The sequence below is a fragment of the Salmo salar genome, chromosome 06 (assembly GCF_965601325.2).
Source record: "Salmo salar chromosome 06, fSalSal1, whole genome shotgun sequence".
NCBI classification, from domain to species: domain Eukaryota; kingdom Metazoa; phylum Chordata; class Actinopteri; order Salmoniformes; family Salmonidae; genus Salmo; species Salmo salar.
This window is the reverse complement of record NC_138296.1, coordinates 14,423,409-14,438,586: the sequence shown is the minus strand read 5'-3', so window position 1 is coordinate 14,438,586 and position 15,178 is coordinate 14,423,409. Positions and strand designations below refer to the sequence as shown.

At 39.5% G+C, this 15,178-nt stretch overlaps 1 protein-coding gene across 1 annotated transcript; it reads left to right on the top strand.

The window, feature by feature from the left end:
* Positions 1–6,858: 6,858 nt before the first annotated feature.
* Positions 6,859–9,940, top strand: LOC106606375 (immunoglobulin lambda-1 light chain). Its single transcript, XM_014202526.3, has 4 exons — positions 6,859–6,990; positions 7,084–7,411; positions 8,330–8,361; positions 9,165–9,940. Exons 1-4 carry the CDS (start codon positions 6,951–6,953, stop codon positions 9,494–9,496), a joined length of 732 nt encoding a protein of 243 aa, XP_014058001.1. The 5' UTR covers positions 6,859–6,950; the 3' UTR covers positions 9,497–9,940.
* The last annotated feature ends 5,238 nt before the right edge of the window (positions 9,941–15,178 follow it).

Here is a 15,178-nt window from a genome sequence, read left to right as displayed (position 1 = left end):
GTCGTTATAATATCTACTATTCTGTCGTTATAATATCCACTATTCTGTCGTTATAATATCCACTATTCTGTCGTTATAATATCTACTATTATGTCGTTATAATATCCACTATTCTGTCGTTATAATATCCACTATTCTGTCGTTATAATATCTACTATTCTATCGTTATAATATCCACTATTCTATCATTATAATATCCACTACTCTGTCATTATAATATCCACTATTCTGTCCAGATAACAGGAAATAACCATGGGACTGGAGGAATCCAACTAGAAGCTTGGCATCTTTGATTTTTTCCCCCAGAAAGTTGTCCAGGTTCAGCCCCAGTTATCTCTACTCTAGGGAGAGAGAGATGTCCAGGTTCAGCTCCAGTTATCTCTACTCTAGGGAGAGAGAGATGTCCAGGTTCAGCTCCAGTTATCTCTACTCTAGGTAGAGAGAGATGTCCAGGTTCAGCTCCAGTTATCTCTACTCTAGGGAGAGAGAGATGTCCAGGTTCAGCTCCAGTTATCTCTACTCTAGGGAGAGAGAGATGTCCAGGTTCAGCTCCAGTTATCTCTACTCTAGGGAGAGAGAGATGTCCAGGTTCAGCTCCAGTTATCTCTACTCTAGGTAGAGAGAGATGTCCAGGTTCAGCTCCAGTTATCTCTACTCTAGGGAGAGAAAGATGTCCAGGTTCAGCTCCAGTTATCTCTACTCTAGAGAGAGATGTCCAGGTTCAGCTCCAGTTATCTCTACTCTAGGGAGAGAGAGATGTCCAGGTTCAGCTCCAGTTATCTCTACTCTAGGGAGAGAGAGATGTCCAGGTTCAGCTCCAGTTATCTCTACTCTAGGTAGAGAGAGATGTCCAGGTTCAGCTCCAGTTATCTCTACTCTAGGGAGAGAGAGATGTCCAGGTTCAGCTCCAGTTATCTCTACTCTAGGTAGAGAGAGATGTCCAGGTTCAGCTCCAGTTATCTCTACTCTAGGGAGAGAAAGATGTCCAGGTTCAGCTCCAGTTATCTCTACTCTAGGGAGAGAGAGATGTCCAGGTTCAGCTCCAGTTATCTCTATTCTTGGGAGAGAGAGTTTGACCAAACCATTTACTGTATCAGTGAGTGATGAAGATCTGGTACATGTTTCCACCCTCATGAAAGGTAAGTATTGTAATCATTATATTTTAGACACTGTTATCACTTATCTAGATAGATACTTTACTGTACTTTGTTCAACCCATTGGAACAAAGGACAACAGAATGATGATTGTCATCTTCGTATGTCTGTACCTGTCATTCATTGATTTTCTAATAAATGTAGTCAAGCCACTGTGCTTATTATGATGTTTACTAACCCGTTACAGCCCTGTTGAGAATAAATTAAATATTTTTTACCTTTATTTAACTAGCCAAGTCAATTAAGAACAAATTATTATTTACAATGACGACCTACACTGGCAAAACCCTCCCCTAACCCAGACGACGCTGGGCCAATTTTGCGCCTCCCTATGGGACTCCCGATCACGATCGGTTGTGATACAGCCCGGGATCGAACCAGGATCTGTAGTGACGCTTCTAGTACTGAGATGCAGTGCCTTAGACCGCTGTGCCATTCGGGAGCTAGGCTTGGACTGGTCCTAATCAATATAACCTGGTACAGGAGGCTTGGACTGGTCCTAATGGACACCATCCTGGTACAGGAGGCTTGGACTGGTCCTAATGGACACCATCCTGGTACAGGAGGCTTGGACTAGTCCTAATGGACACCATCCTGGTACAGGAGGCTTGGACTGGTCCTAATGAATACAACTCTGGTACAGGAAGCTTGGACTAGTCCTAATGAATACAACTCTGGTACAGGAGGCTTGGACTGGTCCTAATGAATACAACTTTGGTACAGGAATCTTGGACTGGTCCTAATGAATACAACTCTGGTACAGGAAGCTTGGACTAGTCCTAATGAATACAACTCTGGTACAGGAGGCTTGGACTAGTCCTAATGAATACAACTCTGGTACAGGAGGCTTGGACTAGTCCTAATGAATACAACTCTGGTACAGGAGGTTACGATTGGTGTATTTCACTGTTGTAATTAATTAAACTATGGACTTTTCTAATGTGAATTTATTACACATCTTCACAGCAGCCATCACTGGTACAAAATAAAATATTTGTTAAAAATAATAAAAGTGCCTTTAAAACAGTGAAGCCCTTTTGTACAATGCAAGGAAGTACTACATCAATGGTACACAATTCAGAAGAGTCGTCTCCAGGTCTTGATTGGCTTTCCTCGATTGGCCGTTGGACTGCGGGTGGAACCCGGAGGACAGGCAGGTCGACGACCCAATGAGTGTGCAGAATGCCTTCCAGAACCGGGGCGAAAACTGAGGACCCCAGTCGCAGACCATGTCCACCTGGAGTCCATGGACGAGCACAGGATTTTGTCCTTCTCCACAAAGAAGAACCTGCGCCGGTGGGGGAGGCAGAAGGATACATACACCCTGCAGCTAGGGAGTCCTCGATGTAGGTCTCCATAGCCTTGGTCTCCGGACCCAACAGAGAGTAGAGTTGTCCCCGAGGCACTATCTCCAAATGCAGTACTAGGACAACATATGCTTACCCACCCAACACCTGCCATATTTACTGACACCTATTCAATCCTCTCAGATATACATGTGTCTATGGGTAGGGGGGTAGGAGTTGATATGCCTGTGTCTATGGGTAGGGGGCTAGGAGTTGATATGCCTGTGTCTATGGGTAGGGGGGTAGGAGTTGATATGCCTGTGTCTATGGGTAGGGGGCTAGGAGTTGATATGGATTGCATGCTGATTTTAGGGGGGCAGCTGAGCAACTCAATAGTCCAATGAGTGATAGTGTTTAATGGAAATTATTACGGTATAAGACCACGTAGTGTCGTGTCATTGTCACGGTTGTTGTAGGGATTGGACCAAAACGCAGCGGGAATGTGTAAACTCATCTTCTTATTTTATTAAAGAAGGAAAACAAAGAAACACTTATACAAAAACAACAAACGACACTAAACAGTCCTATAAGGTGCACGAACACAAAACAGGAAATAACTACCCACAAAATCCCATAGAAAAACACCCCTCTTAAATAGGACCTTCAATTAGAAGCAACGAGGAGCAGCTGCTTCCAATTGAAGGTCAACCCAATAAACACCACATAGAAATAGACATACTAGAACTAACAGAAATACATAACATAGAATATTGCCCAACAAACCCCGAAACACTCTAAACAAACACCCCCTCCCACGCCCTGACCAAACTACAATAACAAACAACCCCTTTTACTGGTCAGGACGTGACAGTCATGCTGTTTCACATTCTGCATCAGTGAGCAGAATAGAAGCTGCAGTTCTGCCAATGTACACCAGGGGAGGACATAGGACCTCCAATAATGACTGAGGAAAGATCTACATGTACTTTATAACAGGAACAGCTGTCTGTAGACCACTGGTTTCAGTCCCACCCAAAGATCAGTTGATGGTTTCATATCTACTATTTCTAGTTATCAGAATCATTCACCAGGGACGTGTTCTAGTTCTGATACTGAGTTACAGGAAGTGATGTGTTGTTCCCTTTCTCCCCCAGGACACACCTGCTTCCCCTCCTCCTCCTCCCATCCTCCTCTCCTTATTTATAGCTTCATGTAAATTAAGGGGTTATTTTATCTCCTCTCAGAACTGTGTGTGGGGGGAGAAGGGGGGGGGGGGCTGAAACTGAGGCTGCATCCCAAATGGCACTCTATTCCCTTTATAGTGCACTACTTTGACCAGGGCATAACAAAGTACGCTCTCCCCAAAATTCACAAGAGCGTGACTCCACCTATACCAGGCAGGCCCATTGTCAGTGGTAACGAATCTCTGACAGAGAATATCTCCACCATTTTGTGAAACCCTGGGTGATCTCTCTCCCCACGTATACCAGAGAATCTATTGATTTTATTAATATTTTGAAATCTGTGGACCCTATTCCTGAAAAATGATATTCTGTGTACTTTTGATGTAACCAGTCTATATACTAACATCCCCCATCAGGGCGACCTAGAGGCCCTCATGTTCTACCTCAATGAACGTCCCCCTAATGCTCAACCCAGCACCAACTGTATTGTGGACTTGGCTGAACTGCTAATAACCTCCAACTATTTTCTCTTCAGAGGAGACTTCTTCCTTCAGACCAAAGGGACAGCGATGGGCAGCACTATGGCTTCTAATCATGTTAACCTATATCTAGGAATGTTTGAAAAACATGTGGTGCTGAATCCAGACCTTAACCCCTTTCTTGCAAATATTCTCCTAATTTGGAGATATTTGGATGACATTTTCCTGATCTAAACAGGGACCCAGGAAGAACTCTTGGAATTCCATGCTTATCTAAACTCCATGAATGAACACATTTGTTTCACCTTTAACTATAACCTATCACAAATCAGTTTTCCTGATGTGATGGTTATTAAGGATAAAACCTCCCTCTCTACAGATCTCTATAGGAAACCTACGGACAGGAACACCCTCGTTAGAGGTGACAGCTTTCATCCACATCCACTTATTAAAGGTCTCCCTATAAACCAATTCAGTAGTATCAGCAGAATGTGCTGCTCTGATGCTTCTTACAAGAAACAGACCACGGACCTCACACAAAGGTTTAAGGAAAGGGGGTACAAAGACAATTGGGTAAACCATGCCAATGATCGTTTTGAAGGACTAACACAGCTGGAAAGCCTTTAACCAAAGTAAAAGAAAAAGCAGAACATGACAGTGATGAATATTATATAATGGAGGAGGGTAGAGGATATGTAGTGATTAATATAAACATCATGGATTATATAATGGAGGAGGGTAGAGGATATGTAGTGATTAATATAAACATCATGGATTATATAATGGAGGAGGGTAGAGGATATGTAGTGATTAATATAAACATCATGGATTATATAATGGAGGAGGGTAGAGGATATGTAGTGATTAATATAAACATCATGGATTATATAATGGAGGAGGGTAGAGGATATGTAGTGATTAATATAAACATCATGGATTATATAATGGAGGAGGGTAGAGGATATGTAGTGATTAATATAAACATCATGGATTATATAATGGAGGAGGGTAGAGGATATGTGTTGATTAATATAAACATCATGGATTATATAATGGAGGAGGGTAGAGGATATGTAGTGATTAATATAAACATCATGGATTATATAATGGAGGAGGGTAGAGGATATGTAGTGATTAATATAAACATCATGGATTATATAATGGAGGAGGGTAGAGGATATGTAGTGATTAATATAAACATCATGGATTATATAATGGAGGAGGGTAGAGGATATGTAGTGATTAATATAAACATCATGGATTATATAATGGAGGAGGGTAGAGGATATGTGTTGATTAATATAAACATCATGGATTATATAATGGAGGAGGGTAGAGGATATGTGTTGATTAATATAAACATCATGGATTATATAATGGAGGAGGGTAGAGGATATGTAGTGATTAATATAAACATCATGGATTATATAATGGAGGAGGGTAGAGGATATGTGTTGATTAATATAAACATCATGGATTATATAATGGAGGAGGGTAGAGGATATGTAGTGATTAATATAAACATCATGGATTATATAATGGAGGAGGGTAGAGGATATGTAGTGATTAATATAAACATCATGGATTATATAATGGAGGAGGGTAGAGGATATGTAGTGATTAATATAAACATCATGGATTATATAATGGAGGAGGGTAGAGGATATGTAGTGATTAATATAAACATCATGGATTATATAATGGAGGAGGGTAGAGGATATGTGTTGATTAATATAAACATCATGGATTATATAATGGAGGAGGGTAGAGGATATGTGTTGATTAATATAAACATCATGGATTATATAATGGAGGAGGGTAGAGGATATGGTAGTGATTAATATAAACATCATGGATTATATAATGGAGGAGGGTAGAGGATATGTGTTGATTAATATAAACATCATGGATTATATAATGGAGGAGGGTAGAGGATATGTAGTGATTAATATAAACATCATGGATTATATAATGGAGGAGGGTAGAGGATATGTAGTGATTAATATAAACATAATGGATTATATAATGGAGGAGGGTAGAGGATATGTAGTGATTAATATAAACATCATGGATTATATAATGGAGGAGGGTAGAGGATATGTAGTGATTAATATAAACATCATGGATTATATAATGGAGGAGGGTAGAGGATATGTAGTGATTAATATAAACATCATGGATTATATAATGGAGGAGGGTAGAGGATATGTAGTGATTAATATAAACATCATGGATTATATAATGGAGGAGGGTAGAGGATATGTAGTGATTAATATAAACATCATGGATTATATAATGGAGGAGGGTAGAGGATATGTAGTGATTAATATAAACATCATGGATTATATAATGGAGGAGGGTAGAGGATATGTAGTGATTAATATAAACATCATGGATTATATAATGGAGGATATAAACATCATGGGTTGTATAATGGAGCTGTGATGAGGGTAGGGGTGGAGGATGGTGCAGAGTCAAAAGCAGAACAAATATTTTTGAGTTAGTTTATCATACTTGCCCTTTACTTAAAAAGTTGGGACACATTTAAAGTGACTTGTAGGTCAGTGTGTTTAGATTAAAGATCAATCATTATAATAGTATTATTAGAACTGTGGAAGTCTGTTAACACCCAGACATGTCAATCAACCATGAGAGCAGCTAGTGATTGTAGAGGCCCCGCCCTCTGGCCCAACATGGCTTGGTGATAGGTTAACTGTAGAGGCCCCTCCCTCTAGTCCTCCCTGTCTCCTTATAGGTGGGTCCTGCAGCCTCTCCTCTCCTCACACTCCAACCCTGCTCATCTCTCAGCTGGACAGTAAGGGCCGTTCACACCACACACTGACAACATGCTGGGGACACTCTGTACTCTCATCACTGCTCTAACATGTAAGGAGTCTGACTTCCTGGAGGTTTTACTTCCTGGTTTATTAATAATGAGTCTGTATGTTTCTATTTACTTAATGTCATCTTATTTCCCAGGTGTCAGTGGTGTGACTGTGGTGACACAGAAGCCTCCTGTTGTGACAGTGAGGAAAGGAGAGACGGCCACTATGGACTGTAACCTGGGGACTGTTGATAATAGTGCTGTTTGGTATAAACAGGTTCCAGGAGGAGTTCCACAGTATGTTTTACAGTGGTACTACTATAAATGGACCTCTGTAAAATATGGCTCTGGTTTCTCCTCTCCTAAATTCACATCTAATCATCAGTCTAAATCAGATTATAGTTTGATTATTAATAATGTGGATGAGGAAGACTCAGCAGTGTATTACTGTAAAACAAATGACTACTCTGTTGACGAGTGGGCATCACAGTGATATACACTATGACAAAAACCTCCTCACCAAATACACTCACTTCTGCTTTAAAAGTGGCAGAGGGGTGAACTCTAAGAAACAGCAGTTGATCCGTCATTATTATAACAATATATACATGACACAATGGGAGATCTGGAAATGGAATAACCATCCATCCCTACATGTCAATAAAGATTATAAGACGATTGTGAAAAGAGATTTAGCCATTCTTGATGTAATCATCATCATCATCAAGTGATGACTACATCATATGGATATTGCTTTAACTGATGGATTCAAAAGGACCAGACACCAACAGCAGAATATGATGCTATTCTATATACTGTTACTTCACAGAGAGGATCTCTAGAAAAGCCTGTGATGTTTATAGAGAGAGTGAAGCTCTGTCTGAATAGGATGTTTCAGTTCCTGTCTGTCCTCTCAGTAGAGAGAGTGAAGCTCTGTCTGAATGGGATGTTTCAGTTCCTGTCCTCTCAGTAGAGAGAGTGAAGCTCTGTCTGAATGGGATGTTTCAGTTCCTGTCCTCTCAGTAGAGAGAGTGAAGCTCTGTCTGAATGGGATGTTTCAGTTCCTGTCCTCTCAGTAGAGAGAGTGAAGCTCTGTCTGAATGGGATGGTTCAGTTCCTGTCCTCTCAGTAGAGAGAGTGAAGCTCTGTCTGAATGGGATGGTTCAGTTCCTGTCCTCTCAGTAGAGAGAGTGAAGCTCTGTCTGAATGGGATGGTTCAGTTCCTGTCTGTCCTCTCAGTAGAGAGAGTGAAGCTCTGTCTGAATGGGATGGTTCAGTTCCTGTCCTCTCAGTAGAGAGAGTGAAGCTCTGTATGAATGGGATGTTTCAGTTCCTGTCCTCTCAGTAGAGAGAGTGAGGAGGTTTTTGTACGGCTGTGTATACAAACTGAATCACTGTGGTATTCGGACAAGGAACCAAGCTCATTGTTACTGGTGAGTTCCCTTCTAATGTTTTAATCTACAGAATAGGTGTTGTTTCTAATATACTTTTCTAATATACTTTTTGTTTCTAATATATTCTAATATATAATATATATTAAAGCAGGTGCAAAATATTAAATCAGTGAATATAAATGACATTTTATTAAATAAACATAAAAAAAAATGTAAAAAAAAAATATATATATATATATATATATATATATATATTTTTTTTTTTATGTTTATTTAATAAAATGTCATTTATATTCACTGATTTAATATTTTGCACCTGCTTTAATCCTGTCTCGTATGTTGTTTGTAAATTATTTATGAAACTTTTTGAAGACAGTGTGAATGTCTCTGGTTGGTCTGCTCTGTTCATGTTTTGTCATGAATATGTTGTGTTTCTGTTGTCTATATAACTCAATGTAAAGGAGATATTTCATCTCCAGAAATTGTATCCAGCTCAATTTCTTAGACAAATATTTATATATTTTTTTTAATCCCAATTGCTTGTGAATTATTTGTATTTTTTATTTAAAATGTCCACATTTCGTTCAGCTTTTAGCATTTTAGTCTTCCAGAACTGTGATGTAATATTATAAGTAATGTATTAAAAAATTGCTGTCTCTCATTTTAACACCTTAACACCGTATGATTCCTTCTATCAATATCATTGTAAACATCATGAAGAGCAGTTCTCTATTTAATTGCTCTTAATGCAGGGTGTATTGGTAATGATACCCACATGTACTGAAATCTAAACTTATCAATTCTGTTTTCTTCCCATCCCATCCGTTGACTACTTTCTACAGATGGAGATCTGGCTACACCTGCTGTGACCCTGTTCCCTCCATCCACTGAAGACCTGAAGTCCAGCAGAGCAACACTGGTGTGTCTGGCTAGTAACCTGTCTCAGAGGTCCAAGGGGTTAGCAGATGTCAGCTGGATGTCTAACGGTGAATCAGTGACAGAAGATGTTTCTACCAGCCCTGCTGAGCAGCAACCAGACAAAACCTTCAAGATCAGCAGCTATCTGACCATTCAGACTGCAGAGTGGGACAAGGACGTGGTGTTCACATGTAAAGTGTCGTTGGGGTCAACATTCTCTGAGAAAGAGATCAGAAAGACTAGTTGTAGTCTGTAAAACAAAAGTTTCAGACAATCAATACAACTGGTAGTTTGTTAGAGCTTCAGAATGAGTTCAGCTGTTATTTCATTAGAACTGTTAAGTGATGTTTTGATCTTTGCTTTTCTGTTAAATATAGAGGGAGTTAAAATCCTAACAACATGGATGATGTTGGGCTGAAGTCTGAATGCAGCAGTGAATAGTATGACAATAACCAATGTAATGTCAAATAGTTGTTGAGGGTTGTTTCTCATGACAAGTTACTATTGATGCATTCACTGTACCAGCATCATGTTCTCTAAAACATAACATCTGAAATACTGTCATGATGAGTAGACCTCTCTACTATTGTGAAATGAGTTGAATTACTAATGATTAATAGAGGAATAGTTATAGCTTTGCTGCATTGTGGATATTCAATAAAGAGCATTCTAAAGAACAAGTGTTTGTATTAGAGCATGTTGATGAGCATCAGTGTTAGCAGCACTAAATGAGGGTGAATCTGGAGAATGACTGTTAAAATTGAACCAAGACAGAGGAGCCCAGAATCCTTACCTGCTTTATTATCATAAGAAGCACTGAATGAGGTGGAATCTGGAAACTATTGAACCAAGATAGAGGAGGGTGGAGGGATGTGGAGTGGAACCAGGGACCCTTGGAGACACAGAGGAGGAAGAGAAAGTGACAGAACTTAGGCTGAGAGAAAGAGAAGCATCCAGGTGTTGTCACGGATCCCTCTGGAACTGTTGATTACGCACACCTGGTGCCCATTTCCCAATGATTAGTAATTGTATAAGTGTGCCCTTTGGTTCACCATTGGGCTGTCAATTATTGTTACAATGTCCGTTGGTCGTGTGAGTACCTGTGCTGTGTTGTTTTGGTACATGGCACGCTGTAATTTGGGTTAGGGTTAGGGGTTAGGAATTTTAAAAAACGATTACGCATTCCTGCGTCTGTCTCCCAATCCGTTTATACCAACGTGACAGGTATATGAGACTAGAACACTGGCCTCCATTTGAACAGGAATGACAGGTTAATGTTTAGAGAGTTTGAAGCTGCCATGAATACATGGTTTAAACTGTTCTCTAGAATTAACATTAGATGTTGGACTCAGTATCATTTCAGCATTAATAACAACTGTATAGGTCTGGTCTTCACTTAGTCTCCCATTGACATCAATCCATGACTAAGTAAACACTCAATGAGGTCCTTTATCTACTTCCCCAGAGTCAGATGAAGATCGCACAATGACTGGAAGTCTATGGGAAACGCTAGTTAACATTGACTGACTAAACTAACTCTAGCTTCCTTCAAACTGGACACAGAGACATACAAATGGTATGAACAAGTCCATCTGACTCTGGGGAAGTATATAAAGGGCCTCATTGCCATAATTCTGAAGTATCCCCTTAAGTGGAAGTTAGGATTGGTCCAACATATAGAGAGAGTCATGTCATGCTGTTTCACATTCTGCATCAGTGATCAGAATAGAGGCTGCAATTCTGTCAACGTCCAACAGAGGAGGACATAGGACCACCAATAATGACTGAGGAAAGATCTACATGTACTTTATAACAGGAACAGCTGTCTGTAGACCACTGGTTTCAGTCCCACCCAAAGACCAGTTGATGGTTTCATATCTACTATTTCTAGTTATCAGAATCATTCACCAGGGACGTGTTCTAGTTCTGATACTGAGTTACAGGAAGTGATGTGTTGTTCCCTTTCTCCCCCAGGACACACCTGCTTCCCCTCCCCTCCTCCTCCCATCCTCCTCTCCTTATTTATAGCTTCATGTAAATTAAGAGGTTGTTTGATCTCCTCTCAGAACTGTGTGTGTGTGTGTGTGTGGGGGGGGGGGGGGGGGGGGGGGTGTCATATGTCTGTGGCATTAATATATGATTCAGTGGAGATAAGGAGTGCCTAGTTAAGAACAGTTTAAAGGTCTACGAGAGGGATTATATTTAGTCATTTATTTGACATTTTTCAGATGAAATCTCTTGAGATGCCCCATCTCATCCAAATGAATTATATTAAGTGCTATAGATATTTATTCAAACTATGCAAGATACCTGACATCTCCTCTCGTCTACATTTCGTCAGTGTGACCAAACCAGAAACCACCACAGACAGACAGTCTACAGACCGACCCACTGTCCCCACAGAGACCAACAGAACCATGAATAACCTGGGCACCATCCGAGTCATCTGTCCTCGCTCCCCAACCAAGGGGCCCCCCAAGTTCAAAGAGAGTTACACTCTCCAGTTTAAAAGCATGCCCAGAGGAGGGTCATTGGATGAGTCACTATTCATTTGATTTAGTTCTAAAATAAAGATTCCTAAACATTTCCAAATGTATTTCTAATTTGATCTCTGATTTATTTATTTTTTTACACACATATATATATATATATAAAAAATATATATATATTTTATATTGTTCTGTTTATATTTTATTGTGACAGTGATAAGGTAGAGAGGGAGACAGAGAGTAAGGGCTGAGGCAGGATTAGTAAACCCATCTCCAGTGGGTCTGTGTGTGTTCTGGAGTCAGCAGTGTTACCACTAGACCTGACTCCAGCACTATTCTAGTCAGCAGTGTTACCACTTGACCTGACTCCACCACTATTCTAGTCAGCAGTGTTACCACTAGACCTGACTCCAGCACTATTCTAGTCAGCAGTGTTTCCACTACATCTGACTCCACCACTATTCTAGTCAGCAGTGTTACCACTAGACCTGACTCCAGCACTATTCTAGTCAGCAGTGTTACCAGTAGACCTGACTCCAGCACTATTCTAGTCAGCAGTGTTACCAGTAGACCTGACTCCAGCACTATTCTAGTCAGCAGTGTTACCACTACACCTGACTCCAGCACTATTCTAGTCAGCAGTGTTACTACTAGACCTGACTCCAGCACTATTCTAGTCAGCAGTGTTACCACTAGACCTGACTCCAGCACTATTCTAGTCAGCAGTGTTACCACTAGACCTGACTCCAGCACTATTCTAGTCAGCAGTGTTACCACTAGACCTGACTCCACCACTATTCTAGTCAGCAGTGTTACTACTAGACCTGACTCCACCACTATTCTAGTCAGCAGTGTTACCACTAGACCTGACTCCACCACTATTCTAGTCAGCAGTGTTACCACTAGACCTGAGTCCACCACTATTCTAGTCAGCAGTGTTACCACTAGACCTGACTCCAGCACTATTCTAGTCAGCAGTGTTACCACTACACCTGACTCCAGTACTATTCTAGTCAGCAGTGTTACCACTAGACCTGACTCCAGCACTATTCTAGTCAGCAGTGTTACCACTACACCTGACTCCAGCACTATTAATTTGATAAGGTAATTCAGTGGTACTCAATGCTTTTGTGGGTAGAGAACATGGGAGGCTGGTGGGTGAAGATATAGGAGTACAGGCTTATTCTAATGGCTGAAATGTAATGCACTACAAAGAGCTGATCCTCTGATATCTTTGCCCACTAGCCACCACTGGTGAATAAATTATTATTTGAATAATGATTAGAACATACAGTGTGATACAATTCATGTTCCGCCATACAACCTCAACAGTGACACCATTTAGATAGTTTACAGTTGATGATATGGTCATTGAAATAATGTTCCATAATAACAAAGTGATGTTGATTGTTTTCCTCAGGTTTGGAGATGATATTCCAGGGATGGATGGTCTTGGTACTGGTAAGATCTCTCTGTTGGCAGACACATTCTAGACTACTACAGCTTCCTGTCTTTTACAACAATACAAGAAGGGACTCACACGTTAAATAGATTCAACTTGTTTCCAACGTAGTCCCCGATTGAATTTCATGTTGAATTCCTAACTGAATTCTAACTGAACACTGCTCTGTTGCACTATTACAACACCCACAATCCTCTCTGTCTGTCGTCAGCTACAATTACAGAGGGATTTACAGAGGGAGTCTGTGATCCAGTAGCAACTGGATCAATCACAGCAGAATTTGGACTGATCAGAGTCAAACAACAACAATATATTTTGGAGGCTGCCTGACTTTGGTTTGTATTGTTGTGGTCTCCTGAATCCAAAGTGGACACGTTCCATCTCTGATATCATGGTAGACATGTTTGGTCTCTATACTGTACTTCACATTCGTCTCTTTGCCAACTATATTGTCTTGTTTGACTAACACAGTAGCCAATACATTGTAGTGTTCCACTAACACACTAGCCAGTACATTGTAGTGTTCCACTAACACACTATCCAGTACATTGTAGTGTTCCACTAACACACTAGCCAGTACATTGTAGTGTTTCACTAACACACTATCCAGTACATTGTAGTGTTTCACTAACACACTAGCGAATACATTGTAGTGTTTCACTAACACACTAGCCAGGACATTTACTGTGTAATAGTCATAATACATTTCCATGGTTACAGTTTTTGTCCATCAGTACATAGTGATAACAAGAGTCCAGCTAGCATTATGGATGTTATCTGGTAGCTTTACTCCACTATATGTTATTATCTTGTAGCTTTACTTCACTAAAGGTTTTCTTGTAGCTTTACTCCACTATGTGTTATCTTGTTGCTTTACTTCACTAAATGTTATCTTGTAGCTTTACTCCACTAGATGTCATCTTGTTGCTTTACTTCACTAAATGTTATCTTGTAGCTTTACTCCACTAGATGTTATATTGTTGCTTTACTCCACTACATATTACGTTGTATCTTTACTCCACTAGATGTTATATTGTAGTTTTACTCCACTAGATGTTAAATTGTAGCTTTACTCCACTAGATGTTATTGTGTAGCTTTACTCCACTAGATATTATTATATTGCAGCTTTACTTCACTAGATATTATTATATTGTAGCTTTACTTCACTAGATGTTATATTGTAGCTTTACTTCATTAGATGTTATTATATTGTAGCTTTACTTCACTAGATGTTATCTTGTAGTTTTAATCCACTAGAAGTTATTATATTGTAGCTTTACTTCACTAGATGTAATCTTGTAGATTTACTCCACTAGATGTTATATTGTAGCTTTACTCCAGTAGATATTATTATATTGTAACTTTACTCCACTAGATGTTATCTTGTATCTTTACTCCACTAGATGTTATCTTGTAGCTTTACTCCACTATATGTTATTATCTTGTAGCTTTACTCCACTAGATGTTATTATATTGTAGCTCTACTCCACCAGATGTTAAATTGTAGCTTTACTCCACTAGTTGTTATTATATTGTAGCTTTACTCAAGCAAATGTTAAATTGTAGCTTTACTCCACCAGATGTTAAATTATAGCTTTACTCCACTAGATGTTATCTTGTAACTTTACTCCACTAGATGTTATCTTGTAGCTTTACTCAACGAGATGTTATATTGTAGCTTTACTCCACTAGATGTTATTGTGTAGCTTTACTCCACTAGATATTATTATATTGTAGCTTTACTCCACTAGATGTTATTATATTGTAGCTTTACTCAACCAAATGTTAAATTGTAGCTTTACTCCACCAGATGTTAAATTATAGCTTTACTCCACTAGATGTTATCTTGTAACTTTACTCCACTAGATGTTATCTTGTAGCTTTACTTCATTAGATGTTATTATATTGTAGCTTTACTTCACTAGATGTTATCTTGTAGTTTTAATCCACTAGATGTTATTATATTGTAGCTTTACTTCACTAGAT